The sequence below is a fragment of the Trichoderma evansii genome, assembly GCF_050947405.1.
Source record: "Trichoderma evansii strain SZMC 28006 chromosome Unknown GGI43scaffold_8, whole genome shotgun sequence".
In the NCBI taxonomy this organism is placed as follows: domain Eukaryota; kingdom Fungi; phylum Ascomycota; class Sordariomycetes; order Hypocreales; family Hypocreaceae; genus Trichoderma; species Trichoderma evansii.
The window spans coordinates 904,158-930,196 of NW_028145198.1; the positions used below are offsets into that span (position 1 = coordinate 904,158).

A 26,039-nucleotide genomic window follows, 5' to 3' on the forward strand; every position below is an offset into this window, starting at 1 on the left:
TGCTCCTGCATACATAAAGGCGTTTGTTTGAAAATATCAACAATATTCGATAGCTATAATTAACAGCTACTTCTTTGGCAAAATACTTTTCCGCTATTACTTTCCTTGTTATTTTCTAGGCTATGTTTGATACCCAAAGTAGAAGCCCTTCTCATCAAATAATGCTCGAGGACTATACGAATAGTTTTCTGTAGAAAAGCTGCGGTGTACAACTAGATGCGAAACCGGCTTCCTCTCTGGCATTGCATGTAAGTGTTACCCATAACGTCAAGGCTGAAATCAAGCTATAAGTGTAATTACTCTACGGCAATTTCGTCCTCAGGTTTCGCTTCGTTGACCTTGTCCAGCAGCATCTGGACTATCTTTTTATGCCCTCCAACTGACGCAATCTGAAGAGCAGTGGGATATCCACTGCCTTGAGCATTAACGTCGGCATTCTTATCAAGCAGCATCTGGACTATTTTCTCGCATCCTTGATATGATGCAGCGCATAAAGCATTGCCGTATATACCGCCTTGAGCATTAACGTCGGCATTTTTGTCAAGCAGCATCTGAACTATCCGATCGTGTCCTTCATATGAAGCAGCCTGCAGGGCATTTCCTAAATATCCGCCTTGAGCATTACGTCGGCATTTTTGTCAAGCAGCATCTGGACTATCCGATCGTGTCCTTCATATGAAGCAGCCTGCAGGGCATTTCCTAAATATCCGCTTTGGGCATTGATGTCGGCATTCTTGTCCAGCAGCATCTGAACTATTTTCTCGTGTCCTTTATATGAAGCAGCCTGCAGGGCATTTCCTAAATATCCGCCTTGAGCATTAACGTCGGCATTTTTATCAAGCAGCATCTGGACTATCCGATCGTGTCCTTTATGTGAAGCAGCCTGAAGGGCATTGCCATGTTCACCACCTTGAGCATTAACGTCAACATTCTTGTCAAGTAGCATCTGGACTATCCGATCGTGTCCTTTATGTGAAGCAGCCTGAAGGGCATTGCCCCATCTACCATCTCGAGCATTAATGTTGGCATTCTTGTCCAGCAGTAGCCGCACTGACGAGTATAAGCCACCGAGTGACGCGTAATATATAGGTGGCGCGATTACGGACGGAATCCGAAATTCGATGCTTGGAAATGGAATGTCAGGGTCGCAAAGCATATAGCAATTTTTCTGAGCACCCTCGCAGGCGAAAAAGTCTGCAATGAGTGCACAGACTTGTTCGCCGCCAGTCTCTCCTATAGCAGCATGATCCATCCAATATTGGGCAGAATATTGCGCCAACCAGTATGAATGTTGAGACAGTTCTGTTCGAGGGATTTTGCCTAGCTCCAGTAAGTACGCAAGGCATACCTGTGCGATGGAGGCTCTAGCAGTCACTTCTTCGAAGTCTTTGGCAAACCTTTGCTGTACTTTATTAGACAATAGGTAGTCTTTGACTGACATGTGCGCCAGCTGCAGTTCCTGTGTTGCCTCTTCATTTTTCCGAGTCAATACAGCCAAGCTAGAGCAGTATCTTGCAATCTCCATTGGGACTGGCATTCTATTTTTTGGATCAAATCGAGGGCTAGTGGCCATATCCACGGCAATTATGTCAACGGCTTCTTTGATAGTCAATGGACGTTCGGAGAATAATAAAAATTGCAGGAGCCGTCTTGTATAATGTTCATGCTCGCGAGGTAAGTTTGCTAAGATCTGAGAATATGTCTCATCTAAATCCTTAGGTAGGGAGCTGAGTGCGTTCCGTAAGAGCGGATAATCACAACAATCTTCGAGTGCATCGAGCTGGCATGCAACCCAACGAAACCTATGTTATATTAGTAGACTCATGTGTAAAGCTATAATGAAATGCTCACATTCCATTTGCCTTATTTGACAGTTCTGTTTCAATTTCGTCTTGAATTTCAGGCTGCTTACTCCATCTCTCCATACCTTTATTATCTCGAACTCTTTCTTTAATGTATGCACGTATATCATCCGCGACTTTCTCACTCTGAATGGGGATAATATCCTGATTGCGAGCCCATGATTCGATAGAGGACATGATATCTTGTTCAGGACGACTTGTAACTAAGAGGCGAATATTCGTCTGTTGGGGTGTTGCCAAAGCTTTTATCGATGTCAAGAGGCCTCCGGTTGGATATTCTTTGCGCTTCTTGCACTCATCAAGCGCGTCAAGGATTATGTGGACTTCACCAGCCTGTTGCAACATATTCTGGAGCGTCATGTAGAGCGCATCAACACTTGGCTGAGAATTTTGCTTTCCGCAGCCGTCATAAAGTAAGTCTAAATATCTTTGGGTAGCCTCGTTTTTGCAATAGAGCTGTACGACGAGCGAGCTGAGGGCCTTGTTGAATAACTGCTTATCTGGTTTCGTAAAGTCGAAGAAGAAGTAGAGCAGATTCTGAACTCTTTTGTCTTCTAGATCTTCAATGATGGTGGAAGAAAGAATTGTCTTGCCACATCCGGGAATGCCTTGAAGCCACAGAAACGAGTTTGGCTGAGATTTCCAAGAGGAATATTCCGAACTGTGAAGAAACCACTGACCAGAACTTCCATGACGCTCCTTTAAAGCCTTGTTATAATTTTCTGATTGATCGGGAGGCTTGAGCCAATCTCGAAGCTCTTTAAGGTGATGATTTGTGTCTAAGGTCTGGATAATACTGTGTGTTTCTTTGTTGCTATCCGCCATTCGAGCAACTTCGTCACTAACTGGAAGGATCGGTCATTCTTTAGAAGTCTTAACGGTTAAATTCGTGGGACTAACGCCGTTTAATGACTTCCTCTATCGGGGGAGCACTCTTAACATCCTCCCCATCCATGGTATATAACAGTTCCTTCGCAAATGCAGCTGCAGTTGCGGCTGCGTAATTGTACCAACGATCGTTCTTGTGGGTATCTGCATAGTCACATATCCCCCTAATGACCAGGCAAGGAAAACTGTTCATCAGTCCAGCTGCTTCCATCTCAAAACAAATGCACTTCTCATCGAGGCGGTGTAATATCTCATCTCGAGAAACGCCATCCTTTATAACCAAGTCCCCTGACGCAATGATGCCGTAGTGAATCATGGGGTCGGAAGATCGGTCTTGTCGTTTTATTTCTCTGGTGGAATCACAATCGTTACACGCTCTGTCTTGAGTGCACGATGTACTATGAGGGTTTGGAATGTACTTATGAATAGAGGATGCTTCGAATAATCGATCATTTTGTATACCCTGGTGGATGAACCCTGGAGTTCCATTCCCTCCTGACTGTTTCATCTTAGGGTAGCGCTGTATCATTTCCTCCAGAATATCTGGTATTTGGGAATCTACCATAAAGTGCCTTGCCTTGAGCGCTTGAAGTCCTTTTAAAAGGACCTCTGGAGGTGCGCTGAGGTGACCAACGCGCTCAATCTTCCCCTCACTTCGTAGTTTACCGAGATCGTACTGGACGACTCCTGGGCTTGTGCCAATGGGATGGCTAACGACGACATCACCAAGGCGGATGTCAATCTCCTCTGCCAATCTAGGGATGCCAGCCCCAATGCCAACCATGAGTCCGAATCGGAGATGTGGAAGAGAGCTGATCATGCTCATGGCGGTCGTGGCTGCCGATACGGTGCCATAGCTTCCAGCGGCCAAAGACGCAATGACAACATTGTGGTCTCCAATCTGGCCCCAAGTATAAGTGTTTGTGTCCTTTGCGTGCTTTGTAAAGTTCTGCGGTCTCCGGTGCTCTTGATCAAGCACAGCCGTTGCTGCTGCCAGCTCATTGTCAAGAGCGGTGATCAAGCCAACAGTGTACCTTTGAGGGTCTGAAAGTCGCGGAAGCGCCATGCCGTGACGTGAAGGAGGAGAATCCTCCGTTCTATCTTTCGTCGTTATCTGACTGGGGAACGTAATCTATGAGTCCGCGTAGGCAGCCCTATTTCATAAGGTGGTAGAAAGAGCAATTCGAGCATGTATTCGCATCTTTGAGTTTTGTTCAAGTTAGGCATCAAGTACGCTACTGTTTGCGTCAGGCATTCATGCAATAGAACCCAAACAACCTGTGCATGATGGGTATAATGGTGGTGTTTACCTACCCATTGGTCGAACTTTTAGTAGCCAACTGCGAGGAAGTAAAGCCGAACAATTGGCCGCTAAAAGTGAAGTAACCGGCACTACCTTAATACGTAGTGAGTGACAGCTGGGCAGACATTTGTGCTTATGAATAAGGAAGCTGGATTCGCATCTAATTGTAAGTGCCAGAAATGTCTTTTATTAAAATTATATGTTTTTTTCAGCGTTCATCCGTATGCGCGCTTGGTATATTCGGTAAATTCATAACTTATGCAACGTATCCAAGAAGCCAACATTGTTTCCATGCTTCTAGTCGTTTCCTACTTCAAACATTTTCATATCATGGCCCGTAAAATCGCGATAAATCTGCCATGTGCTCTCACACCCATCTCAGTAACACCCATTAGTTGTATAAAAGAAGAAGAAAAAAAATATCCTAAACACCTCGCTATACTTGTTTATTTCTTTATAGCGCATTCATAATCATGGAAAGAGTCACAAAGACTGTGCCTGCAATAGCGGCTGAGAAAGCAGGGTGCAGCGCAGCGCCGGCATTACCTGAAGAATCGTTAGAACGGTCGGGATCGCCAAGGATGAGAGAGTCTTACCTTTGCCTGAGTCGCTGTTACTGGAGTCGGAGTCGTCAGCTCCTGTGGAAACAGGGCCTGGAATAGTTTTGGCGCCCGCCTGGAACTCGAGGATGGAGCTGCTGGTCGAGTTGAGGGTCGCCTGGGCAATGCCAACCTGCTTGTTCTGCAGATCATACACGACATAGGCAGAGCGCAAGAAAGTGTCTCCAAGAAGGACAAATTGGTTTGACGAGATACCGAAATCCGAGATGGAAGCCATGCCGAACGTGCAAACACCACTCCAGCCCTGGAATACCTGTTTCAAGGTTGGATCCGAGAAGATCTGGTCTTGTACACCGGCCAAGTTGTTGATGACCATTTCATCAATGGGGACTCGGATTGTCTTGTTTGTAAACAGGAAGCTGAAAGACGTATCCTTGAGATTTGCCTTGGCGCAGTCAACAAACGGAATAGGAATGCCTGGGACGTTGATGACGCCAAACTGTTTCCAAACAGCCTGTACGACCGCATCTGGGAGGAGACTGATGGTTGAACCAGAGTCAAGAACAGCGGTAGCGTTAACCGCAGGAGTAACGAGGCCAGTTACGTTGAATCCATTCAGCTGAACGGCATACATGACAATAGCCTGAGTATTAGAAACGGATGCAGGCAGCGACTGAAAGGGCAGAGTGGCGAGGCCGCCGTGGAACTTGTCGGTATCGACGCCACCGAAGAGAATAGAACCCTGGTTGGTCTGCAGATCGTTGAGGTAGAGACTAAAGGCCGGCATGGCGATGATGTTTTGAGATACCATGTTTTCGATCACGGTCGGATATTTAATTGTAGCCGCCTCATTTGACCTGAATCCTAGACCCATAAGGCCTGTTCCACGGACAGACCGTGTAGCCAGGCCCATTTGCTGGCCTTTGATAGTGGCATTGTCGATAGTAACGGTATCTTTGAAATATTTACCCCTGATGTTACGGCCATCAAGATAGGTGATGTTGAAGAGCTGTCCAGTTGAATTGAAGGATTTGCTTTTGCTCTGATCGACTATGAAACGAATCATATTAGCTAAGTGGCCTGAAAGGGCCTCAGTAATGGTCGACTTACATTGCTTGGAGCAATACTCTCCAACTTCCTGCTGTATAAGCGAATCTGTGCAGAGATCCGCGTCTACCGAGTTGACCCAGGTGTCACTGCTACCAGTATCGAGCATAAAGCTCAGCTTCTGGGGCGGTGTGCCAACGCTGAACTCGGCATAGTAGCCACCTCCAGTGAGATTGTTGAGGGCATCAAGACCAATCGTGCCATCGCGACGCAGCAATGAAGGGAGCGGATTGCTGTCAAGGAACCGCTTCTCAAAATCAACAGAGACAACGCCCGCAGAGACTGTGCTGGCAGCAACGAGACCTGCCAATGAGGCGTACTGCAAAGAGGAACGCATTGTGAATGGCGCAAGAGACGCAGGCCAATTTCAAGGGGGGGCGACAGACGAAGGAAGCAATTCCAGTGTCAGATGGACCACTGGTGTAGAATAAACGCGTTACTGAAAGGAAATTAAAAATTGACTTGGGCTCTTGTCTGTATTTAAGCATAGATTTTAAGGCTGCGGCGATTGCCCGAAAGAGCTGAAAACCATCGATTCTTTCTCGTCGCCTCATCCCTGCGAGTGCAGCAGACTAGAGCCGCCTTGGGCTGGGATATCACGCCTGTGACCCAAAAGGCCCCGGCCACTGGAGCTATTCGCGAAAAGCCGCCCCATGAGTCTATTTTACCCGGCGTGGCGAGCACAAGAATAGAACATCTTGGGGCGTGGCGGCGCTCTTAGATCGCACGATGGTGGTGAAACTGCCGTGGCTGTCTTGGATTGCTGCGGGCAACAACACCATCCATTGTCCAGCAAAGTGACTGCTCAGACAGCCGCCAAGCCAGGAGAGGCTCGAAGCCACCCGTCCCTAACGCCAAGGCGCCTTGGCTGCAGCTAGCTCGACAGACGGTGTCGCGTAGGATCAGGGTAGCACTGCTAGCATGAATGGTATTCCAGGCCCGACAAGCTTGGCAGAGCATAAGCCACCCGTCAATCCTTCTGGAGCTGAGGCGCCACTTGAGCGATCCAGAACGGCCAGCTCTTTGACGGAGCTGCTGTCTACCTGCCGCGAAGAGCTTCCCAACTCCACCAGACCAACGCGCTCCGAGTCCCTATTTTTTTTTTTTTTTTTTTGTTTCCCTTTCATGTGCTTTTTTTTTTCCTAATCATTTGTTAGTTTTGGATGTGCCTCGCTGCGCCACTAACCCAATCTAAACTAACAAAACAAAGCTCTGCTCGATGAGTCAATCGCCGGTCTAATTAAACTTGCCGCGGTTGCTTGAAATTGGTGATTTTGCCTATTCTGTTCTGTATCCGAAAGAGGAACTCCCCGACTGAATATAACGCGGGAAGAAAGAGGAGATAAAAGAGGAGAAAGAGTTTTGATGAATTAGTAAACAAATGCATAATTTTTTTTGATGACTTTTGCAACTTATAGTCGGGTCGGGCTGCGTTGTCCCTCTTAATATTTGAAGCTGGTACAACACCCGCTCAGCTTGCATGTCAGAATTCCTATATGTGCTCTAGTACATGTACTCAATGCTTTATATCTTCGTAGGAATGAGGCTGAATGGATTCGCAGAACAACTATTCTATTTTTACGCCAACATTATTATTTCAACCTGTTAAGTTTTACATTTATACATTTAATCTAAATATATTTTTTTCATAATCTGAAATATTGGCTTAGTTATTACATTCATTTCTGTTTCAATGACTTTTTAATTGTAGCTTAAATATCTGCGTCATCGAAACAAAATCTAAAATATAGGAACTCATTATACCTATTAACAATAACTAAACAATTTTCATATATTTCGATTAATCGAGGTCGATAATCCACGGGAAGCCAAAGCACAGGTTTGTCGTTTTTTAAAATCCACGTTTGGTCTTCGTTGAGGCTCAAATCTGACACGATATAGTTGTAATATACATGTTGCTCTTGAGAAAAAGATGCGAAGAGTTTCTTCACCCGATTATAGCGGGACAGTATACTATTCGAATAATTCCATTTTGTTGCATCTAAGCAATTTTCAAGTGTTTGGAGGCATTCGCCTGTAAATGGATCCCAGATTTTGATAGTGCTTTCGTTTGATATAGAGCCTAGCTGTGTACCGCCTGGTGAAAACGCTATTGTTGAAGTGACATCCCAATCAATTTCAATAGTGTGTAAACACGTCCCAGATGTTAAGTCCCATGTTTTAAGAGATGCATCACGCGATCCCGATGCCAGCTGAGCGTTGCTTGGTGAAAATGCAATCGAAACGACGGCGTCTGCATGGCCCTTAAGTGCTCCGAGATGTGCACCAGTGGCTGCATCCCAAAAAGTTATGACACCATTGAATCCTTCGGAAGTTGCCAGCTGCATGCTGTCTGGCGAATAAACGATAGCATTACTGTTAGCCGACATATTCATGGTCCGTAAAAACGCCCCTGTGGCTGCGTCCCAGATCCTGACAGTTCTATCAACTGAGCTCAATGCTACCCACCTCCCATCAGGCGAAAATGTTATTAAATAAATTTGGTCTTGATATGACCAAGAGATAGGCCTAGTGAGCAGCTGTTGAGAGCTATTAGCATTTAGATCCCAGAGTTTAATAGTTCTATCCCTGGCACCTGATACCAGCCGCAACCCATCGGGCGAATAGGCCAGTGATTTGACATAATCCTCATGGCCTGAAAAGGTCTGCAGGAATTTACCAGTGGCAATATCCCAAATCTTGATGTCGAGATTTTTTGTGAATGCCAGCCGCATACCGTCGGCGGAGAATACCATTTCCTCCACATTACGTCTCTGGCATTCAAATGTCTGTAGGCATTTACCAGTGGCAAGATCCCAGATGCTGATTATATCCCATCCAATGCGCCAATCATTGGATATTAATGCCAGTCGCATACCGTCAGACGATACCGTCATCGTCTGTTTGTCAATACTATCCATATCAACAGCCATACTCTGTACGCATTTACCGGTAACCAAATCCAGAATCTTGATTGTTGACTCGGTAGCCAAGTAAGAGTTGATGGCTAACTTTTCCTGGACTAAAACTACTAACGTAGCATGAAATGTTCGGGCTGTGAGTACTGATGCGCCAATCTCCGTTCCTGTATTCCGGGATCCAATGGTACCGTCACCAAATGCCGATTCCAACTGTGCACAATCCGAGGGAAATATAACGGCTAGGAATTCTTCGCCTGATTGAATATAGTGTGTCTGTAAATCCATATTTGTAGCAAGATCGTGAATCTTAATCATGTCTCTGCCTATGAGAGCCAGAATGGCGCCGTCTGCAGAAAAGCTCACCGACTCAAAATAGCCGTACATTGTCTTGAGGGGAGTGCCCGTGATGAGATCCCAAATCTCAACTTGTGTTGTGGTAACCAGTGCTAATTGGATACTATTTGGTGAGAAAGCCATTTTTTTAACATTTTTGGCCTTGAAAGTGTGTAAACAAGCTCCAGACATCAAATCCCAAATCTTGGCCGTGCCCTCAGCTGCAGCTACCCCTAGCATTGTATTATCTGGAGAAATTGCCACTGAATCAACGTCGGATTCATAGCCCTCAATTGTCTGTATGCAGGGGCTCCACTTTGGCCTCGTCGTAGGTTTAGCTATGATCCATTTTGGGCATTGCGTTACCTCAAACAATATTCTTAGTATACATTCGCTAGGGCTGAATATAAGGGCTGAAGCATAAATTTGCAGAGGAAAAGCTTCAATTATAGCCCTGTGTGAAAATACAAGGCGATAGATATCTCTTGTCAGTTCAAGAGCTTCATTCCTTTCGTTTGTTACCTATGACATTGTTAGATCCCTTTTTGCTTCAACTAATCCTTCGCAGACTCTCCCCAAAGGTTCACATACCAACATCTTTGTCTTCCTTTCAGTCTTCCTCTCAGTCATCACAGCGTTAGGTGGCCACTGGTCATGTCCAACGCTGCCTCTTTTTCTTTTTCTCAAGCGAGATGAGTTGGAAGCTCGATAGCTATTGTCCCCAATAATGCAATAATTCGCAATCAAGTCTCGCAGTTTCTGAATAGCAATTACGGCTTGGGCTAATGATTTTAACAAGGTCATTGCCTCTAACCAGTTTAAAGACTTTTCTTTGAGGAATGAGTGAAGGATTCCACCTTCTTGAAATAGATATGGTTGCCTGCAGTGAGCTAGGTGCTCAATCCAAAATGTACAACAATATGCTATTGCTGCTAAAGGGTTTGGATTTGGTGGAATAATGTTATCCACATGTTCTCCTGGTGATTTGATGTTGTAGATATTACGTCGAAGTGTTTTATCCATTATTCTGAGTGAAATCTCTAGCATCTTAGAGTGTTGGTGCTCAATACCTTTAGGGAAAATACTTATGGCCCCCTTCTGCATCATATAGTCTTTAACAGACTGATGAATGAGGTATATGGTATTATCTGTAATAGTTATAAATGATCCGCAGGCTTTAGCCAAATATTCCATATGATTTGAAAGATACTTGACCTTGGTATCGATTAATTGTGAGCTAGTGAATATATATAATTCATCAATGCGAAGCGGTCGCTCGGCGGCGGTGACTGTTGCCAGAAAAACCAGGCAGGCTTCTTTATCATCTTTCCATCCCTTTTTTGAACGCTCCATTATTTCATCGTAAAGGCTTTCTAGATCTTCAGGCATTTCTTCTAGAATTCTTTCGATATGAGGGTGGCCAGCGTCTCGCAGTTGTTGGACAACAAGTGTTACCCATAAAAAGGTACCATTTGCCTTTTTCTTAAGTAAGTTGATTGTCTTATTGCGAAGATCCACATCATTCTCAAACGCCTCAATGTCTCGAGCACAGCGATCTATATATGTATCAACAGCCTTGGAGATGTGGGCTGCATTACTTTGCAACTCCAGTATTAGCTTGTTTTCAATCGACTTTAAACCGCGTTCTATTTCCTTCTCGTTTCGACTAGATATTAGCCACTTGGCGCGGTTGCTTGTATCCATGATGAGGTTAAGGAGTGATTTGCGAGATTCTTGGTTCTGGCATTCATCGAGGGCATCAATGATAAAAATAAAATCTGCCATGTATGGATCTTGGAGAATAGTTGTAAAAATCCTGCTAAGCGCAACCCATGCATTGGTCCCTTCTAAGTAGCCTTTCGGTTCCTTTTCGACTTGTTTTTGGATAGATGAAAGAAGGTTCTGGTTTTGTCGAAGTACTGAGTAAATTAAGCCCTTGATAATAGCGGTGGCCGTATTAAGCCTGGTATCTGTGCCCTGACAGAAGAAATAGGATATTTTTTCTTGAGGCTTGGAATCGTTTTCGAAATGTTCAATAATTCCACAGAGGAGCATTGTTTTGCCTTTTCCAGGGTTCCCTTTAATCCAAAAAACTCCACTCTTTTCTTTGTCGCGCCAATTTTTAAAATCATTATGCTCGAGAATCCAGCAATACGATTCGTATATAAGGGGGCCCTTGGATTCAAGGATTCGTTTTTTATCATCCACAGGATTTGTTTTGCTGATTTCCTGAAGAAAAATATTATCTGCAGCAGAGGGGTCTTTAAACCAGTTAGTAATACCAGGCCATGGATTCATATGTAGCTTATGGTATTTATACCAGCGTTAACAGTAGTGTTATTGGTTATATTATTTCCAATGTGTAATTTTGCACCATCTCCGAAAGTATTGTCCAAAACTTCATTAGTAGTTGCCATTTTTAAATGTTGTTTTGGCTGCTTATTGGAAATATTGGATTTTCTAATAAAGGTGAAAAAAGACAGCTAGTAATTGTGTAAATAGATTAATAAATTCAGCAGATGAAATATATTAGGTTTATAAAATATATTGGGCATATTAGGTACCTATGTATATTGGGCATACTTGCATATCGGACATATTGGACATACTAAGTACATTGCTACATGATATGATTCAATGTTGCTATTGGTTACAAAAGCCTCACCTTAACATCCTCCCGCTATGCTAGAGTAATACCTGTTATGCGCGGGGTCTCAGCCTTACTAGCCTTGATCTCACTACATCTAGCCACCTAAAATCCCAAGCTCATCCTGTTACCAGAATTTAAGGATCCACACAATGGCCCATTCCAAATAATACTCTTATTGGTATAAATATATTTGCTGATAACAACACTACTAATAAGATACAGATACAGAGTTGAGCTATAATCTTATATCTTGCCAATTTCCGCATAAGACAACAATCTTAAAGATCCCAGCTGGCTTGTATTGAACAAGTATAAATCTTCCCCTCCTAGCTCTCCAGAACCAAGCCCAGCAATACGTCAAGGCCGTACCGGGGCATAAACGACCCCGACTTACAGACCTTAATTCAATTCTGGAGCCTTCATAATGTTCTTGTTCTTTATAACTTCGGCAAAGTTCAAAGCTGGCGCGTCATAGTTTTGGCTTGCACGGATAGGTCCAAGAAGAGTGGCTGCATTCTCAGAATCAGCGGCATCGGCGCGAGCCGGTTCTTGAATCCCCCATATCGATACATTAGCTAGGGAGCGGGATTCTTTACTATCCCAAATGCTGCTGGAACCAAAGCTCGCTTGCTCAATGTAGCTCGCAAGCACACGCCAAACATCGTCTATGCTGGGTGGCGTCGAGGAATCTGACCCGACAACATCCCCCAACGCTACATAAGGAGTTAGAGGGAATGGGCGCCGAATAGCCCCGTCCTGTTTAGCACCGCTCTGCTTGTCAGTCCAGATTTGAGTGTAACCAACAGGTGGGGCGAGGGGTGACAGGCCGTGGTCAATGTTACCGACTGCAAAGAGTTGAGCCTCATAGTTGCCGTTAATGTCATTAAAATGAGAAACACCGACGCTGCCGAGTGGCTTGTACATGCGTCTCATTGGAGACTCTTGAGGCACTGGATGCCAAAAGCTGCCATTGCGGGCAGCGCGGCTGTATTGATCACTCCATCTAGCATTAAATGACGTTGTTGATATAGTGAAGATCTCAGCAAAATGTGACATATTGGGAATAAGTATCAAGTTTAAGTTTAAAGTATTTCAAATTGGGATGCAATATTTGGATGATGGTCTCTGTCTTCTTGTATTGGACTCACAGGCATACTTATATATGAGCCTCATTGGCAGCTGTCACATATAACTGGAGTGTTGTACTGGAGTGTTGTACTACATACTGCCGTGTAATATTCTTGCTCGTACGTCATGCAATAGTATCTTACTAAGTGCCAAGTCACACAATATACAATATTATTGTCTCAAATTCCAACTTACATAAGTTTTGCATTACACATCATGGAGTATCTCTGTCTCATGCTTTGAACGACACGTCATGTAAGGTTATTATCCCAGAATTTGACTCATATATTTAAAAATCCATAACATTGATTAAAAAACAGCTACAGAAATAGCAATAGTCTCATCTCTTGCTAATTCTTCCATAGGAACAAAATCTCATAATCCCAGCTGCCCTGTGTTGAACAGTTTCCATATTAATCCCTCCCAGACATCTAGAATCAAGCTCAGTGATAGGCCATAGCCATACAGGAGCACAGACAGTCTTGACTTACAGAGTTTACTTCTTATCTGGGAATCCGGCAAGGTTCAAGTCTGGGGCGTCGTAGTTGTTGCTTGCGCGGATAGACCCAACAAAAGTGGCGGGATTTTCAGGATCAGGGGGGTTAGTGTGATATTCGCGAAGAATTTCCCAAACCGATACGTCAGCTGTGTAAAGGGAGCCTTTGCTATCCCAAATGCTGCTAGAACGAAAGCTGCCCTGCTTAACAAGGTCTTCGCGCACGCACTATACATCATCTGTGCTGGGCGGCGTCGTCCAATCTGATCCAACAACATCCCCGAGTGCTACGTAGCCAGGAGGAGGGATTGGACACCAAAAAGAGCCATCCTTTTTGGAACCGCTCTGCTGGCCATTCCAGATCTGAGTGTAGCCAACTGGACTTTTGACGGACGGCGGGCCGTTGCTGGGATGTCCACTGGGTCCAACGAGTAGAGCCCAGTGGCTGCGGTTGATATCATTATAATGGGTGACACCGACGCTGCCAAGGGGCTTGAAAAAGTTTGGGCTCCCAGCAATAGGGTGCCAAAAGCCGCCATCGCGCGCAGCGCGGCTGTGCTTGTCGTTCCATCTAGCCTCGAATGAGTCTGTTGACGAAGTAGTAATCTCAAGCATACTTAAGGTATGAAGTATAAATTGTAAATTCCAAAGTCTTTTCAAAACAGTAATGGTTTGATAAATGTTGTTTTGCTCTCTTTTATTGCGCTCACGAGCATATTTATATTCACAAGCCTCATAGAATGGGGTGTTAAATTACATATTACTCTCTCATATTCTTACTTGTAATGTCATCTTTCCGAGTTTCAAGTCGCACAATGTGCAATATTACTGTCCCCGGTTCCAATTTATTTAAGTTTTACACTGCACATGATGTAACAGTATTATCTTACTACTTCAACTATACCTCATGTGATGTTATTTCCCGATAGTCTAACCCACCTATTCCATGCAATATTACTATCCTTATATCATACGCATTAATATTAGCTAAGGTGTACTTCTTAGGTTGACATTATATGTAATACTAATATACATGTTTGTTGTAGAGAGAAGGGCTTATGGGTGACTCTGACTTAAAGCCTCCATTAGAGACTCAAGCCTCGGCTTAATATCCTTTGGCCACGTTATTCCAGTTATGCACGGGGCCTCAGCTGTACTAATTCTGGCCTCGCCATATCCAGTCACACTCCATATTCTCGGGGTATAAGGAGTCTCCCAATATGAAGACGCAATAGGTTCTTTTTCATAGATCTCATCATCACCATTAGCCCATATAATGGTCCCAAGTCTTGCCATATGGAGCACTGTTGCGAATCTATCCCGACTGGCGATCCCATAGCTATACTTTCTCGGCCCGAGCCATATCTCAGAAGGTTTCAAGGTCAACAGGGCTTTCTGGAGCGTCGCCTCGTCGACAGTCAACTTGAGAAAATCCATCGCTCTCTGAGTAAAGGAGATTTCTCTTCCAAGCTCCATCATATCCAGCAGTCTATTAAACATACTGATGCTTGTCCACGTGGGGCTGTCCTTTGCAATATCCCGATCGAGATTGACTATAAACCGCAGCCTTTTCGTAGCGTTGATGGCTGTTGTGCATCCTATTATAAACTTGTACTCCCAATATCGCCGAATAGAGTGTATATTTCGAGATTCAAACTCGTGCATCTTCTCCTTCCCTTTCCTAGTAGTGACACCTTCGAAAAGAACTTCCCTGCAGTCTGGGCACCAGCCGAAGACGAATTCGACTATTTTAGTCTCCGCATCGCAGCATCCTACTAGCTTTTTCCGCAAAGCCGAATAGCTGGAGTAAGTTTGGCATCTCTGCTCATCGGATGGCGGGTAATGTCCACAGACAGTAAATAAAGAATAGGCTGTGATGCACATAACGAAGATGTTTCATTTTCAGCCGCTGACCGCGGAGAAAAAATCTCTTTTGGCAAAGGAATCACGAGATTAGATGGAAAAAATAAACTTTTTCTCTTGGGCTGCTAGCTGTGTTTGACTCCTCACGATAGTCTGTCAAGCTGAACTGTGAGGTCATTATATATTGTATATGTGCCATACACCGGCCTAAAAATGAAAGAAGTTGAACAAATAAAACGTCTTTCATCAGAAAATGGCGAACAAACAGGTAAGTAAAGTAATAACAATAATAACAATAGCAGTGTTCAATGTTCAATGGCTTGGATACAACCTGTATCAGCATCAACATATTGTCTTTGTCTATGTAATGCTCGTGAATAGTTATTATAACAGAATATTTATCAATGTAGTGTTCAAATTGCAAATCTGAATTTAGTTTGTGGCGCATTGATGCCAAATGCCTTCATTCACAACGCCTTCAAATCTTGGCTGGCTTCTCTGTCCCATCTTGCTGCAATCTCACAACGCCCTAATACAATTCACTCATTAGTATCATAGCCATCAGAAAGCAAACGAAGGAAGAAAAGAAGAAAACTCACCTCCTGCATACAACTCGCCAGCAGTGTTCCATCCTGCGCATATATCCTCTGCATCACCACGCCTCGCCCATCTCCACTCCAAGGGCTCTCAATCTCTGAAAACATCCACTCATCCGCCCTCACCCTCTTCGGCTCGTGGAAATATATGCTGTGATCCAGGCTCACCAGCATCCCCAACCTCGGTCGGCTGATCCAGTCCTCCAACTTACTGCCCAGGCCCTCCATCTCTACAAACTGCTGCAGCGGCGCCCTCTCCGCCTCCGGCAGCGCAACCACCTGCTCCGGCGTCAATCCCAACCGCCAGAGCTTGTGAATCCGTCCCACCATACCAATGAAGTAGCTATCCGAGATGTACGCCAGCGCGTTGAGATGCGCCTGGTGGCCCCCCTCTGTCGAGATCTTGCCCCGGGCGCGATGCCACTGGCGAGCCCTGCGCTGATCCGGCCTCATCCCAGTGTCGTTCATGTTGAGAAGCTCGATCCGCCGGCTCTGAAAGGGTCCCTTGTCCCACGCCACGTTTTCGTTGTCCCAGCTCGCCTGCGGCATCTCCACGCCCTCAGGCAGGGCAGCCGCGTGGTTGATCTGCTTGACGCCGCCGCTAGCCTCGCGCACGAAGCTAATGGTCGTGGTGAAGATGCACTTGCCCTTCTGCCGCGCCTGCACCGTCCGCGTGGCAAAGGACCGGCCGTCGCGCACGCGCTCGACGTGGTACATGATGGGGATCGTGGCCGAGCCCGCCAGCAGGAAGTAGCAGTGGCATGAGTGCACCAGGAAGTCGTCTTTGACGGTCAGTTGAGCTGCTGCCAGGCACTGCGCAATCACGGCACCGCCATAGACGCCGCGAGCGCCGGGAGGAAGCCACAGCGGGCGCGTGTTGGTGAAGATGTCCTGTAAGTAGCAAAGAGACTTTGTGTTAGCGGATGATTGTGATGATGCCTTCAAGTGCACATTTATTTGTTTCTTTTGTTACATACCTCGCCCAGCACCGCCAGAGGCGTCACTTCCACTGTGTTCTCGATGGGCGCCTTGTTGGCATCTGGTTCTGGAGGCCGTAACAGCGTCGTTCGCTTGTCCAGCACTTTTTCGGTTCCCTCCATCTTCGGCGCCTCTTTGTTGCCGTCACTCATTTTTCCTTTGCCCTTGTCTTTGCTGTTTTCCTCCTATATCCTTTCTTTTCTTTAAAGCAAAGACCAAAGGAATTTCATTCAGGAGTTAAAATCTCAATTGCAACGCTTTTTTTTATTATTACAAAAATTAAATAAAATTCAGGGTCTGAGCATCGAGTCAAGTACGTTGACAGATCTTATCAGGGGTCTCACTTGACGTCAGGTCCGGCAGAATTGCCTCGGCACAATCCAAGCGGCTGTCTCAGGCTAGTACTTAGCATTGAATCCACTTGGGCGATGCACTTCCAGCTCTGGTAATAATTGCAAACACGGGAAACCAGTGACAGTCGCAAAAAAGGAAATAAGCTATCATTATTAAGCAGGCAAAGTAAGCCACTAAAATTCATCAATGCATACTCGAGTTGCTCTCTTGAACCAGTTGGACAACACACGCATCGTCACTGCCGTTGCCGAGGCTCAATTCGTCCGCCGCGGACTGCGTGTCCCCGTAGCTCCATGGAGAAAGGGGGCCCTATGATTGTGGTACAAGTAGGCGTAGATGCACTGTAAGTAGTCCTCAAATAGAATTGCTGAATCCTTCCTGGGGGCCGAATTACCAAATCAATGCCGTTCCATGTGAAAGTCGCCGCCATTCAGCATCGGCGCATTACCAATGCCTACTCCGTATCCCGAACATCCCAATATGCCTCACTCGTGCTGTACAGCCCATATAGAATATAAAAAGAAATATTTTAATGTAGTACTAATATTGCATACGGGCTACTTCATATATCATCCACTTCTCTCCCCCTCTCTCATCATCTTCGCCCCGCTTCCCTCTTCATGTGTATCGAACAACAAACAGACAGCTCAATCCGTCAAATCTAGTGCTAAAACTATACATTTACATTTTTTTCACTCCATTGTTTTCAACGCTCCCATCGTCAACTCCCATCTCCTACAAAACGAATTCTCTAAGCTGGTATATCATCATAAATTGGCTCCAGACCACCCCACGCGGCCTCGTAATCGCCATCAGGGCCGGCCTTTTCTCGCTGCGTCCAGTACTTGCCGTTAAATTTCCAGTACTCTTCGCCTGTGGTTTCGCATGTTGCCTTTGTGAACCATGCAGGAGCGAATTCTTCGCCAGCACTCTCACGCTGTCGTCGGCGGGCACGCTGATTCTCTTCTAACCTGTTCTTCTCTGTTGCGGCAAAGTCGTACTCTCCTTCTTCCATGGCCCGTTGGTCTGGGCGGAGGCGTGAGTCTGTAGGGGCAATCCACGGCTTTAGCTTGTCATCGATGTGGTTGAATGTAAGCACAAACGGAGTCAGGTTGAAAGGAATGCCCGTCGGCCGCTCGTTGGCCTGCCAGATAAGGTAAGCTCGGCTTGGATCTGCAATGCTGCCTCGGTGGACAATATCTGAATTCTTGGTCGAGGGCGCATCAACAGCAGCTTCGTAGCCTGGAGTTAATCGGGCATATAGCCTTGAGTTCCAGCGACCGCCAAGGCTCACTCGTACCTGGCCCGAGGCATCCATGACCTTGCCAACGATTTGGTATGCGCTTGAGGCCTTCCATCCCCTAGGCTTAAACTCAACCAGAGCCACTTCTCCAGTTGTCCAGTTCTTGATTTCCATGGGGCCATAGTTGTCCACCGTGGGGTTTCCTGTGATAATACCGATAACCGAAGATGTCACCTTTTTCCACGTGTAGAGATCTTCTTTTCCACCAGCAGTAGGTCGGAGCTTAAGGAACCACGTTCCAAGAGGGTTGATATCAAACGATTTACCATAGAACTTAGATTTGACATGTGATTCGCCCCAGTACGTCCAGTTAGGCGCCTCTGCCCAGGCAGCACCGATTGGCGGGTGGTGGCTAACCTGCTCGATGAAGAAGCGGTAGTTTTTGTCGGGGCGAACATATTCGAATGTTTCACCAAGTAAGGGGTTGAAGGGTTTTGCCACTCGGCCAATGGTAGATGCGTACTCACTGGCAGCAAAAGCGGCCACGTACATGAGTCTTTCGATCGAATCTGCGCGTTCGGCTGCTAAATCAAGGAGATCCACGTATTCCATATCCTCACCGCAACGATACAGCAATGATGTCGGCTCGTTAAAGGACACAGGCAGTGTCATCCTGGTCATATCCTTGCCAATCATTGACTTGAGGATACCCTATTCCTAGATGTTAGCCCACGTATTCAATTCAGACGATGCGTCAAACATCAAACATACCCAGAGAGAAATTTTAGGCCGATCATCACTGTCCATCTTGAGTTTATGTCGAATTCCATTTTCATATCCCCTGAAAGAGCTGCTGATATCCAATCCCGAAGCTTCAATGTCTCTCTTCTCTTGCGTTGTCTCAACGTGGGGGAGCTCCGCAACTTCGACGTCGCCAGCATCTACAGCATCAAAGAACTCGTCCTCTACTCCAGACTCACTGTCAGACATCTCCGCCATCTGCTCAAGAGCGGTCTGTTTTCGGGCCAAGCTGCGGCTAGATGCCTTGGCAATAGCAACGGCCTCTTCAACCTCTTCTTGAACCTTTTCCATCGTTGGTGTAACGCTCGCAGATGGCAGGCCACCACCTTCCATCATCTCACGCAACGCCTTCTTGGCTAGCTTACGCTTCATCTCTGATTCACCGACCCGGGCTTCAAGGATCTCCTGCTCACGAGCCACCTGCGCCATGCTTTCCTCCCACATGCGTCGCATGTCAGACTCTCGGTCAAGACGATATTGCCAAAATGCATCACGGTCTTTTGAAATTCGGAGTAGATCCCCAACTAGACCCGTCAAACTTCGGATAGCAGCATCGTATGTGGAAAGAGCCTGTGCCACTTTAACATCGGATATTGGCGTGGCGGGGCTGCGGGAAAGTTCACCCAAAAGGGCCGAGTGAACGCTTGCCATGGTCTCCAGCTGCAATTTTGCTGACTGTGCAGTAATGTTGAGCGCATCTTTGGTTGCCTGGGGTTCTTCGCGACCGCTAGTGTCCTCTCCATAGTCGTCATCATCATCTTGGTCTCCGGGTGCTGTGCCAGGACCAGCTCCATGTCCGTCCGCATCCGTAAAGGTATCCACGAAATCTTCCTCTTCAACGCTCTCCACTGTACTTCCCCCAGTCATATCTGACTTTTTAACAGACAGCATTGGACGCGCTTGCAGCTGCGTGCTCACACGCCTCAAATCCGTCATGCTCGTGTTCTCGCTGTGAGAATCTTGGATAGAGAGTGTTCCACTTTGGTCAGCCTTGGCTTGTCGAAGAAGCTCCGCGCTGCGGGCTGCCTGTTTCTCTTCCTCTCTCGCCTGATCTTTGGTCCACTGAATAGAGTTGTTGAGGGCCCAGAACCAACGTTTGGCTTCCACCTCATGATTTGCTTTGAGAGTGTATTTTACGGAAGACTTTCCGATAATCTCAAATTTCGTCTTTTCATCAGGGCTCATGTGGAGTTGTGCAATTTTCATATTGATGGCGCCTCGACATGCAGAACCAGCATCGTCCTGATGCTTATAGTAGCTCAACACACCATCCTCGAGCACAAACCATCTCAGCTGGTAACCTTTGCGATAGTTGGTCCATTTCTTCAAGTATCCCTTCATCTCGCGAGCTTCGCGTCCCGCCAAAGGATCACTAGGTCCACCGGTGGCGGCATTCTGGGAGGCAGCGTGCCCCAGGACAGCTTTTTCTTGAATTCCTCTCTGCGCCGCCACGGCAGCCGGCGATTTCTTCAAAATGGCCTTGACATTGTCGTCGCTTGTAATGGACTGAGGCAGCTTGCCCCTTCGATCACGACGAAAGGGGTCGGCACCGTGAAGTAGGAGCACTTGGATGAGCTGAATATTCTTCTTTTTTGCTGCTTCATGAAGTAAAGTGCCTCCAGCTTGTACAACGGATGGGTCGCAAACAAATTCAGTGCTATTGATGTCCAGCATAGTCTTTAATCGCGACTCTTCCAACACCTGGGCAAGAGTCTCGTAATCACCCTTGGCGATTAGGTCTTGCACCTGCTGTACTTTGGTATCTGTGAAGAGGGATCGAGAAAGTTGAAGCAGTTGGAAGATTTCGGGAGTTCGAGCTAGGTCGATGGGTAATTTCCCTTGAGAATTTGCAATCGCATCGTTGATTTCCTTCTGTTCCAAGAGAAGCTTGACTGCCTGAGTGCGGCCGTGCATGGCGGCAACATGCAGCGGAGTGTTGCCATCTTTATCTCGTGCATTCACATCCAAGCTACCGAGCCCATCAGACAGAACGTATTCGATAACGGGGAACTCAGCACATTGCATGGCCAAATGAAGTATCGTGGTATCTTCCAATGGCCCAGGAGCACTAGCCCCACTAAGCGACGATGTGCTCGCACGTGGGAGGCCGTCCGCCGTCTCTCGAATGACTTTCGATATGGATGCGGTATCTCCGCTTCTCAGGGCCTCGACAACCCTGAATTTGCGTACAGATTGTTCAAGGCTGCCAGTTTTGGGCTCTTGAACAGGAGAAGCTTTTGCGTTTGCAGCAGTCTGGTTGTTAGAAGGTGTTCTGCTCAGAACAGCCGACGGTGTTGACAGTCGAGACACATGGCTTCGGGGCGCGCTAGATTTTGGGGGAGACGCATGGCTGCCCGTTGTCGATAATCGACCATCTTCGGATCCAGATTCATCGTCGCGAGTTTCCCTGCGGCGCAATAGCGAAAGCGCCGCGGCGGACTTGGACCGCTTGTGGTTGCTGCTGTAGCCACATCATCCACATCAGCCAGCTGAAGACAGGAAGCTCTCAAAACAAAGAGGGACCAAATAGAGTGGGGTTATGACGCAAAGGGGGAGAAAAGGCAGCTCCGGCAGAGGTAACAGCGAATGAACAGACAAGATGATTCTTGGAAATCAAACCTACCCGTCGCCCACTTCCGACATGCTGGGCTGCAAGCAATTATCGCTGTCGAGTTCGGGGGGTTCGTTCGTTCAGTTGCAGCTGAGGCAGCCCCCGGCCGCCAACGCAGAGGCTATGTCGAGCAGCTCGAAGCGCGTAGTGAGAAGGAAGCTTTGATAATCGTACAAGAATGGGGAAAAAGGGACGATCCAGCTAGAGCTGCATGTGAATTGAAGGAGAAGAGAAACCAGAGCGGCTGGCGTGGAGATTGGTGGTGGAGAAGTGGCATGTATGGACCAGGGACTTGGCCTGAGAACGACAAACGAGGATGGCGGGATGATGCTACACAGGGCACTCAGCCACCACGTACAGGCGTCTTCAGGCGCTCGAGACACTGTAGCCAGCGATGGAAGCGCTATACGGCACAGTGTCTAGGGCGTTGTGCGAGCACTCTAGCACTAAAGTGGCCAAGGCAGCTTCGTGGACAGCACTGGAAGCCGGCATGACGTTTTTTTGTCCAACTGAGCTAGCGGGCGCATCGTGGCCAATGCTTCTTTGAGCAGTGGGGAGTCTGCTTAGTCATGAGTCAAGCCTTTTGCTAACTTCCTTTCGCGGTCTGGCTTGACGCTTCATGCAGCCCCTCAGGACTTTAATCTATTAATACCGAGGGGCCCGTAAGAGGACATGAACTGCTAAGGCTGATCATAGCAGCACTGGCTTAGCCAGAAGAAGGCGGGCGGAGGCGGGAGAAGGTCGTATATAGATAGTATGCCATGCGAGTAAGCCAATGGCAACGCAGCGAGTCATGGCTTGCTTGAATCAGGCTGAGATATAATGGCTATCCCCTTTCTCCGCTTACGGAATCGGATATCATTTTGGGACAAAAAGATGAGCGGAATCGCCATGGAGAGTGCGTGTACATACATTTGCTTCCAAACTTGCCACCGGAGTCTATAGACATCTAATCTCGTTTGCCTCTTTGGTATAAATCCACCTATAGACGAAAAGGTCGATACAGAGATTACTAACAGGTAATCTAAAATGCTCAGGTACATAGTGTTATTCCCTATAATAAAATTACTCAGCAGAATACAAACACCTAAACGGTCAAAAACAAACACGGATAGCAGCGTATTCGCCTCAGTAAGCTGGATATGTGAACCCTCCAACTATGTATAGGCCGGGTAAATTCCCATGTTAAATTCGCCTACCTTTATCGATGAAGAATTTAAATACCGTATTGAAAGCATGGATAATATATCAGGTATCAAAAAGCTGCTCTATAGGTACCTAGGCAGCTACTGAGCTAGATACTTGGATGTCTTCATAGCGGCAAAACTGAGGAAGTCAATTCGCTGTCCAGCTTCAGGTATTCGAAATAGTCTTGACGTCATATGCCGCAAAAACCTACCTACTCTCCCACATCTTTGTTTGCGATGCTTTCTACTTCGTCACCAATACTACCCTAAGGCTGTTGCATCGCACAGTGTTAGCCACATCTCTCAAATAGCATCCTTAACGAATAGTTAAATCCGAGGATATTTCGGAGTACTCTGCAATCTTTGATCTATAGCGATAGCCTTTGTGAGGAGTCATGGGATGGGCACCATAACCCATGGCTCTCTGCACAAAGACCACTCACAAAAGCCATCATCATAGATCTTTGTTCCATTGTCTCTCAACCGACACTCGTATGAATACAAGCCCATTTTTTGCCAATAAACTCCAATTTCCGTGCCGTTCGACTTTACGCTTTCGATATAAAAATCGCTACAGCATGAGGCCGGCCCTTCAGGTGAAAAAAGAGACTCGCGAGCTCCCATGATATAGAAGCGGCCAAGTAGCTTTAGCAAAACAATACCTTTCAGAGAATTCTATCGTGTTCTTGCTCTTCTTACAGATTTTAAGCCGTATGGACTGCTTTATTGAGACTTCTCTCTGCAACCTTTCAGGACTTTATGAGGCCGCGACACCTAGCAGCGGTTTTTATCCAGCCCGCAAAGTCCGTCGCATATTCGGAAGCACTAAGAATGCGAGAAGTGTCATTGCCCGTGCACTGAGTTGCATTGTTTCCCCTACCTCTCCTTTGTAAGTCCATATTGGATTTTTTTTCTTTTTTTGATCGCCGCATTGAGGGAAACTCCGTCGATTAATATGATTTTGTGTATTAGTCGATCTGCAAGTGCTTTAACCTATGCAGTAGCTAGCACTGAAACAACTACCGTATCTATCAACAATAGTGCAAGGTTAAATTTCTTTGAGAATAAAATCAGAGGCAATGCCGCGCTTTACATGATCTTCGTCATTAGAAGAGGTTAAAGGAATATACTGGCCTTAGTATTGGAATTCTTCCAATAGATACACAGGAAATCATAAATTGAAATCAGGAAATGATACAAAATGTAGGTTCTCAAGGCTTGAATTTAAAGGTAGTATGAAGTTATTGGCCTAAAGTGTAGAAAGAATACTAATCATACGACAGGCCCCGCATGTTGATCCAATGAAATTCTCTATTTACGATTTCGGATATCTTACTAAGTAAGAAAAGGATTTGATATCCAAATATAGCCAGACTCTGCAATCTCAATTCCCTGAAAGGGGAAAACCTATTGTGAATCGCCAACCCGCTTCAGAAGATTGAAGCCTACCCTGGGGCTGGAGATCCAGAGAATTACTGATCCAGTCCCAATAAGGGATGGTTCTGTCATCAGGCTGCATTAGCGCAAACTTTTTGAAACCCCACCAGTCTTCCTAATCAAGTCATACAAAGTCAGCAGGAGACATTCAAAGGAACGATTGATGACCCTTAAACTCCAGATTCATCTTCCAATCTATTAAAAAAAATATTCCGTACTCGTTTTGTGGATAGAATTATTGCTCAAGTATAGGCTATTCAATGGCTACATTCATGAAATTTCGTCTAGTCCCGGCGCGGGAAGAGGTGAGTTTGTTCCGTCAATCATATCCAGCTACCCAAGAGCTAATCAGGGGACCTTGCAGAAGGTTGACGAGAATGACGACTGGTACGGATTGAGGGATGCAAAGGAGAGGAGAAAAAGGCAAAATAGGATCAATCAAAGAGCAGCTCGTAAGAATCTCTTATCGGCCTTTCTTAATTTATTCTTGCACCCGGAAGACTAACCGGGTATCCGAACCAGGACGGCGGCATAGAGAGCATCTCGCCCGGGAGCTCGAGTCAGAAGTTTCTACGGCAGTATCGACACCTCCAAATGCGGCTGTTCCTGCATGCCAGCGTCGAGGACCCAATATTTCTTCTACCCAGGTTTATTTCCCGCTGACCCCGGACCACAAACTTCTCTACATCATCGTTTTCAACGTCTCTCGGGCAATCATCACCAACTATTTCATCATGTCCACAATTGCGCCAATAACCGCGTCCGTATGTCTCGCCCGCCGAACTTTCACAATCGAAGACTTTTCAGAAGCTCCTCGAAATCTCGATGGTACCCCTGCAATTCCCCCATCGTTTATGCCGACGAAAATGCAGCAAGAGGTCGCCCACCCTGGCTGGATAGATCTCTTCCCATCGGCTCAGCTGCGGGATAACCTCATTCTTGCAGTAATAGAATTCAATGTTGACGAAGACGAAATCCTCGAGGATCTGATTGGAGATATATTCGAAGCTTTGGGCTGTGGATGGGACGAAGATGAAGTCGGCAGCTCTACGAACAATACGAAATCTCACATCACAAAGCCACATGTAGTAACAGAAGAAAAAAGAGAGGCACTGAAAACCTTTACTCCTTGTAGCACTCCCGAACTTGGTATCCTCTCATGGTCCGATCCGTGGGATATATCGGGCTGGGAAATTACAGAAAGGTTTGTAAGCAGATGGGCATTTTTGCTTCAAGGATGCCCAGATGTCGTTGAATCTGCAAACAAATGGAGAGCTTTACGAGGAGAAGACCCTCTAGTCGTGGAGATATGAACAGCTGCTGAAGCTGATTATGATATAGAATAGGATCTGGTAACAAAGGATAGAGCGGAAACTCTTTTTTTACACTACTTCTTTTTTTCTTCTCTCTCTCTCTCTTTTTTTTTTTTGGCATGTGGTGTTAAATGGAATAGGAACAATGAGTTGAGTCTGGGGACATAGTAACATAATAGACGTTTATTTTCTCTCCTCAATATCTTCTTCTCTTACCTAAGGTGATGCGTGACCAACACGAAGAGGGTTGAACAATTGAAACTTCTCGAGTGCATACTCCAAACTAGGGGTTTTAGCATTTCCAATTGGCACCTCATTTATTACATAGCCATAGGCAACCAGCAAAAAATCATCATGTTTTCCACTATCCGCATACTCGGTTTGCAAAGAAAGTCAGAAAAATCGCAA

At 46.1% G+C, this 26,039-nt stretch overlaps 9 protein-coding genes across 9 annotated transcripts; 1 reads left to right on the plus strand and 8 right to left on the minus strand.

Moving 5' to 3' along the window:
- Positions 1 to 296: 296 nt before the first annotated feature.
- On the minus strand, positions 297 to 3,816 carry GGI43DRAFT_383269 (pfs domain-containing protein; the record flags this gene model as incomplete). The annotated part of the gene is made up of 4 exons (XM_083203362.1): positions 297 to 551; positions 626 to 1,802; positions 1,852 to 2,707; positions 2,763 to 3,816. 4 exons carry the CDS (start codon positions 3,814 to 3,816, stop codon positions 297 to 299), a joined length of 3,342 nt encoding a protein of 1,113 aa, XP_083061351.1.
- A 408-nt stretch (positions 3,817 to 4,224) lies between these two features.
- GGI43DRAFT_403635 (aspartic peptidase domain-containing protein) lies at positions 4,225 to 6,498 on the minus strand. Its single transcript, XM_083205811.1, has 3 exons — positions 5,724 to 6,498; positions 4,650 to 5,663; positions 4,225 to 4,599 (listed from the first exon to the last, which is right to left on the minus strand). The coding sequence occupies exons 1-3, from the start codon at positions 6,055 to 6,057 to the stop codon at positions 4,508 to 4,510; spliced, it is 1,440 nt and encodes a 479-aa protein (XP_083061352.1). The 5' UTR covers positions 6,058 to 6,498; the 3' UTR covers positions 4,225 to 4,507.
- An 826-nt stretch (positions 6,499 to 7,324) lies between these two features.
- On the minus strand, positions 7,325 to 11,468 carry GGI43DRAFT_403638 (WD40 repeat domain-containing protein). Its single transcript, XM_083205812.1, has 3 exons — positions 11,295 to 11,468; positions 9,566 to 11,235; positions 7,325 to 9,496 (listed from the first exon to the last, which is right to left on the minus strand). The coding sequence occupies exons 1-3, from the start codon at positions 11,389 to 11,391 to the stop codon at positions 7,433 to 7,435; spliced, it is 3,831 nt and encodes a 1,276-aa protein (XP_083061353.1). The 5' UTR covers positions 11,392 to 11,468; the 3' UTR covers positions 7,325 to 7,432.
- A 260-nt stretch (positions 11,469 to 11,728) lies between these two features.
- Positions 11,729 to 12,936, minus strand: GGI43DRAFT_364256 (vacuolar protein sorting-associated protein 62). The gene has a single exon (XM_083202426.1). The coding sequence runs from the start codon at positions 12,678 to 12,680 to the stop codon at positions 12,024 to 12,026; it is 657 nt and encodes a 218-aa protein (XP_083061354.1). The 5' UTR covers positions 12,681 to 12,936; the 3' UTR covers positions 11,729 to 12,023.
- A 312-nt stretch (positions 12,937 to 13,248) lies between these two features.
- GGI43DRAFT_383273 (vacuolar protein sorting-associated protein 62) lies at positions 13,249 to 13,863 on the minus strand (the record flags this gene model as incomplete). The annotated part of the gene is made up of 2 exons (XM_083203363.1): positions 13,249 to 13,417; positions 13,478 to 13,863. 2 exons carry the CDS (start codon positions 13,861 to 13,863, stop codon positions 13,249 to 13,251), a joined length of 555 nt encoding a protein of 184 aa, XP_083061355.1.
- A 322-nt stretch (positions 13,864 to 14,185) lies between these two features.
- Positions 14,186 to 15,025, minus strand: GGI43DRAFT_403640 (uncharacterized protein). The gene has a single exon (XM_083205813.1). The coding sequence runs from the start codon at positions 14,911 to 14,913 to the stop codon at positions 14,305 to 14,307; it is 609 nt and encodes a 202-aa protein (XP_083061356.1). The 5' UTR covers positions 14,914 to 15,025; the 3' UTR covers positions 14,186 to 14,304.
- Positions 15,026 to 15,565: 540 nt separating this feature from the next.
- Positions 15,566 to 16,967, minus strand: GGI43DRAFT_364265 (thioesterase-like superfamily-domain-containing protein). The gene is made up of 3 exons (XM_083202427.1): positions 16,685 to 16,967; positions 15,711 to 16,598; positions 15,566 to 15,640 (listed from the first exon to the last, which is right to left on the minus strand). Exons 1-3 carry the CDS (start codon positions 16,835 to 16,837, stop codon positions 15,590 to 15,592), a joined length of 1,092 nt encoding a protein of 363 aa, XP_083061357.1. The 5' UTR covers positions 16,838 to 16,967; the 3' UTR covers positions 15,566 to 15,589.
- Positions 16,968 to 17,790: 823 nt separating this feature from the next.
- On the minus strand, positions 17,791 to 21,726 carry GGI43DRAFT_383275 (Oxysterol-binding protein-domain-containing protein; the record flags this gene model as incomplete). Its single annotated transcript, XM_083203364.1, has 3 exons — positions 17,791 to 18,993; positions 19,054 to 21,544; positions 21,707 to 21,726. 3 exons carry the CDS (start codon positions 21,724 to 21,726, stop codon positions 17,791 to 17,793), a joined length of 3,714 nt encoding a protein of 1,237 aa, XP_083061358.1.
- Positions 21,727 to 24,294: 2,568 nt separating this feature from the next.
- Positions 24,295 to 25,745, plus strand: GGI43DRAFT_403645 (DUF3425 domain-containing protein). Its single transcript, XM_083205814.1, has 3 exons — positions 24,295 to 24,623; positions 24,683 to 24,770; positions 24,841 to 25,745. Exons 1-3 carry the CDS (start codon positions 24,579 to 24,581, stop codon positions 25,629 to 25,631), a joined length of 924 nt encoding a protein of 307 aa, XP_083061359.1. The 5' UTR covers positions 24,295 to 24,578; the 3' UTR covers positions 25,632 to 25,745.
- The last annotated feature ends 294 nt before the right edge of the window (positions 25,746 to 26,039 follow it).

Bases quoted from the DNA above. Each gene is read 5' to 3' on its own strand.
- GGI43DRAFT_403635 (XM_083205811.1), bottom strand. From the start codon at position 6,057: ATGCGTTCCTCTTTGCAGTACGCCTCATTGGCAGGTCTCGTTGCTGCC. The intron at 5,664-5,723 runs GTAAGTCGACCA...TTCGTTTCATAG, and splicing joins AGAGTATTGCTCCAAGCAAT to TCGATCAGAGCAAAAGCAAA. The intron at 4,600-4,649 runs GTAAGACTCTCT...ACGATTCTTCAG, and splicing joins TAACAGCGACTCAGGCAAAG to GTAATGCCGGCGCTGCGCTG.
- GGI43DRAFT_403638 (XM_083205812.1), bottom strand. From the start codon at position 11,391: ATGGCAACTACTAATGAAGTTTTGGACAATACTTTCGGAGATGGTGCA. The intron at 11,236-11,294 runs GTATAAATACCA...ACTGGTTTAAAG, and splicing joins TAACACTACTGTTAACGCTG to ACCCCTCTGCTGCAGATAAT. The intron at 9,497-9,565 runs GTATGTGAACCT...ACAATGTCATAG, and splicing joins AAAGGAAGACAAAGATGTTG to GTAACAAACGAAAGGAATGA.
- GGI43DRAFT_364256 (XM_083202426.1), bottom strand. From the start codon at position 12,680: ATGTCACATTTTGCTGAGATCTTCACTATATCAACAACGTCATTTAAT.
- GGI43DRAFT_403640 (XM_083205813.1), bottom strand. From the start codon at position 14,913: ATGCACGAGTTTGAATCTCGAAATATACACTCTATTCGGCGATATTGG.
- GGI43DRAFT_364265 (XM_083202427.1), bottom strand. From the start codon at position 16,837: ATGAGTGACGGCAACAAAGAGGCGCCGAAGATGGAGGGAACCGAAAAA. The intron at 16,599-16,684 runs GTATGTAACAAA...TGCTACTTACAG, and splicing joins CTCTGGCGGTGCTGGGCGAG to GACATCTTCACCAACACGCG. The intron at 15,641-15,710 runs GTGAGTTTTCTT...GAATTGTATTAG, and splicing joins TGGCGAGTTGTATGCAGGAG to GGCGTTGTGAGATTGCAGCA.
- GGI43DRAFT_403645 (XM_083205814.1), top strand. From the start codon at position 24,579: ATGGCTACATTCATGAAATTTCGTCTAGTCCCGGCGCGGGAAGAG. The intron at 24,624-24,682 runs GTGAGTTTGTTC...GGGACCTTGCAG, and splicing joins TAGTCCCGGCGCGGGAAGAG to AAGGTTGACGAGAATGACGA. The intron at 24,771-24,840 runs GTAAGAATCTCT...TATCCGAACCAG, and splicing joins GATCAATCAAAGAGCAGCTC to GACGGCGGCATAGAGAGCAT.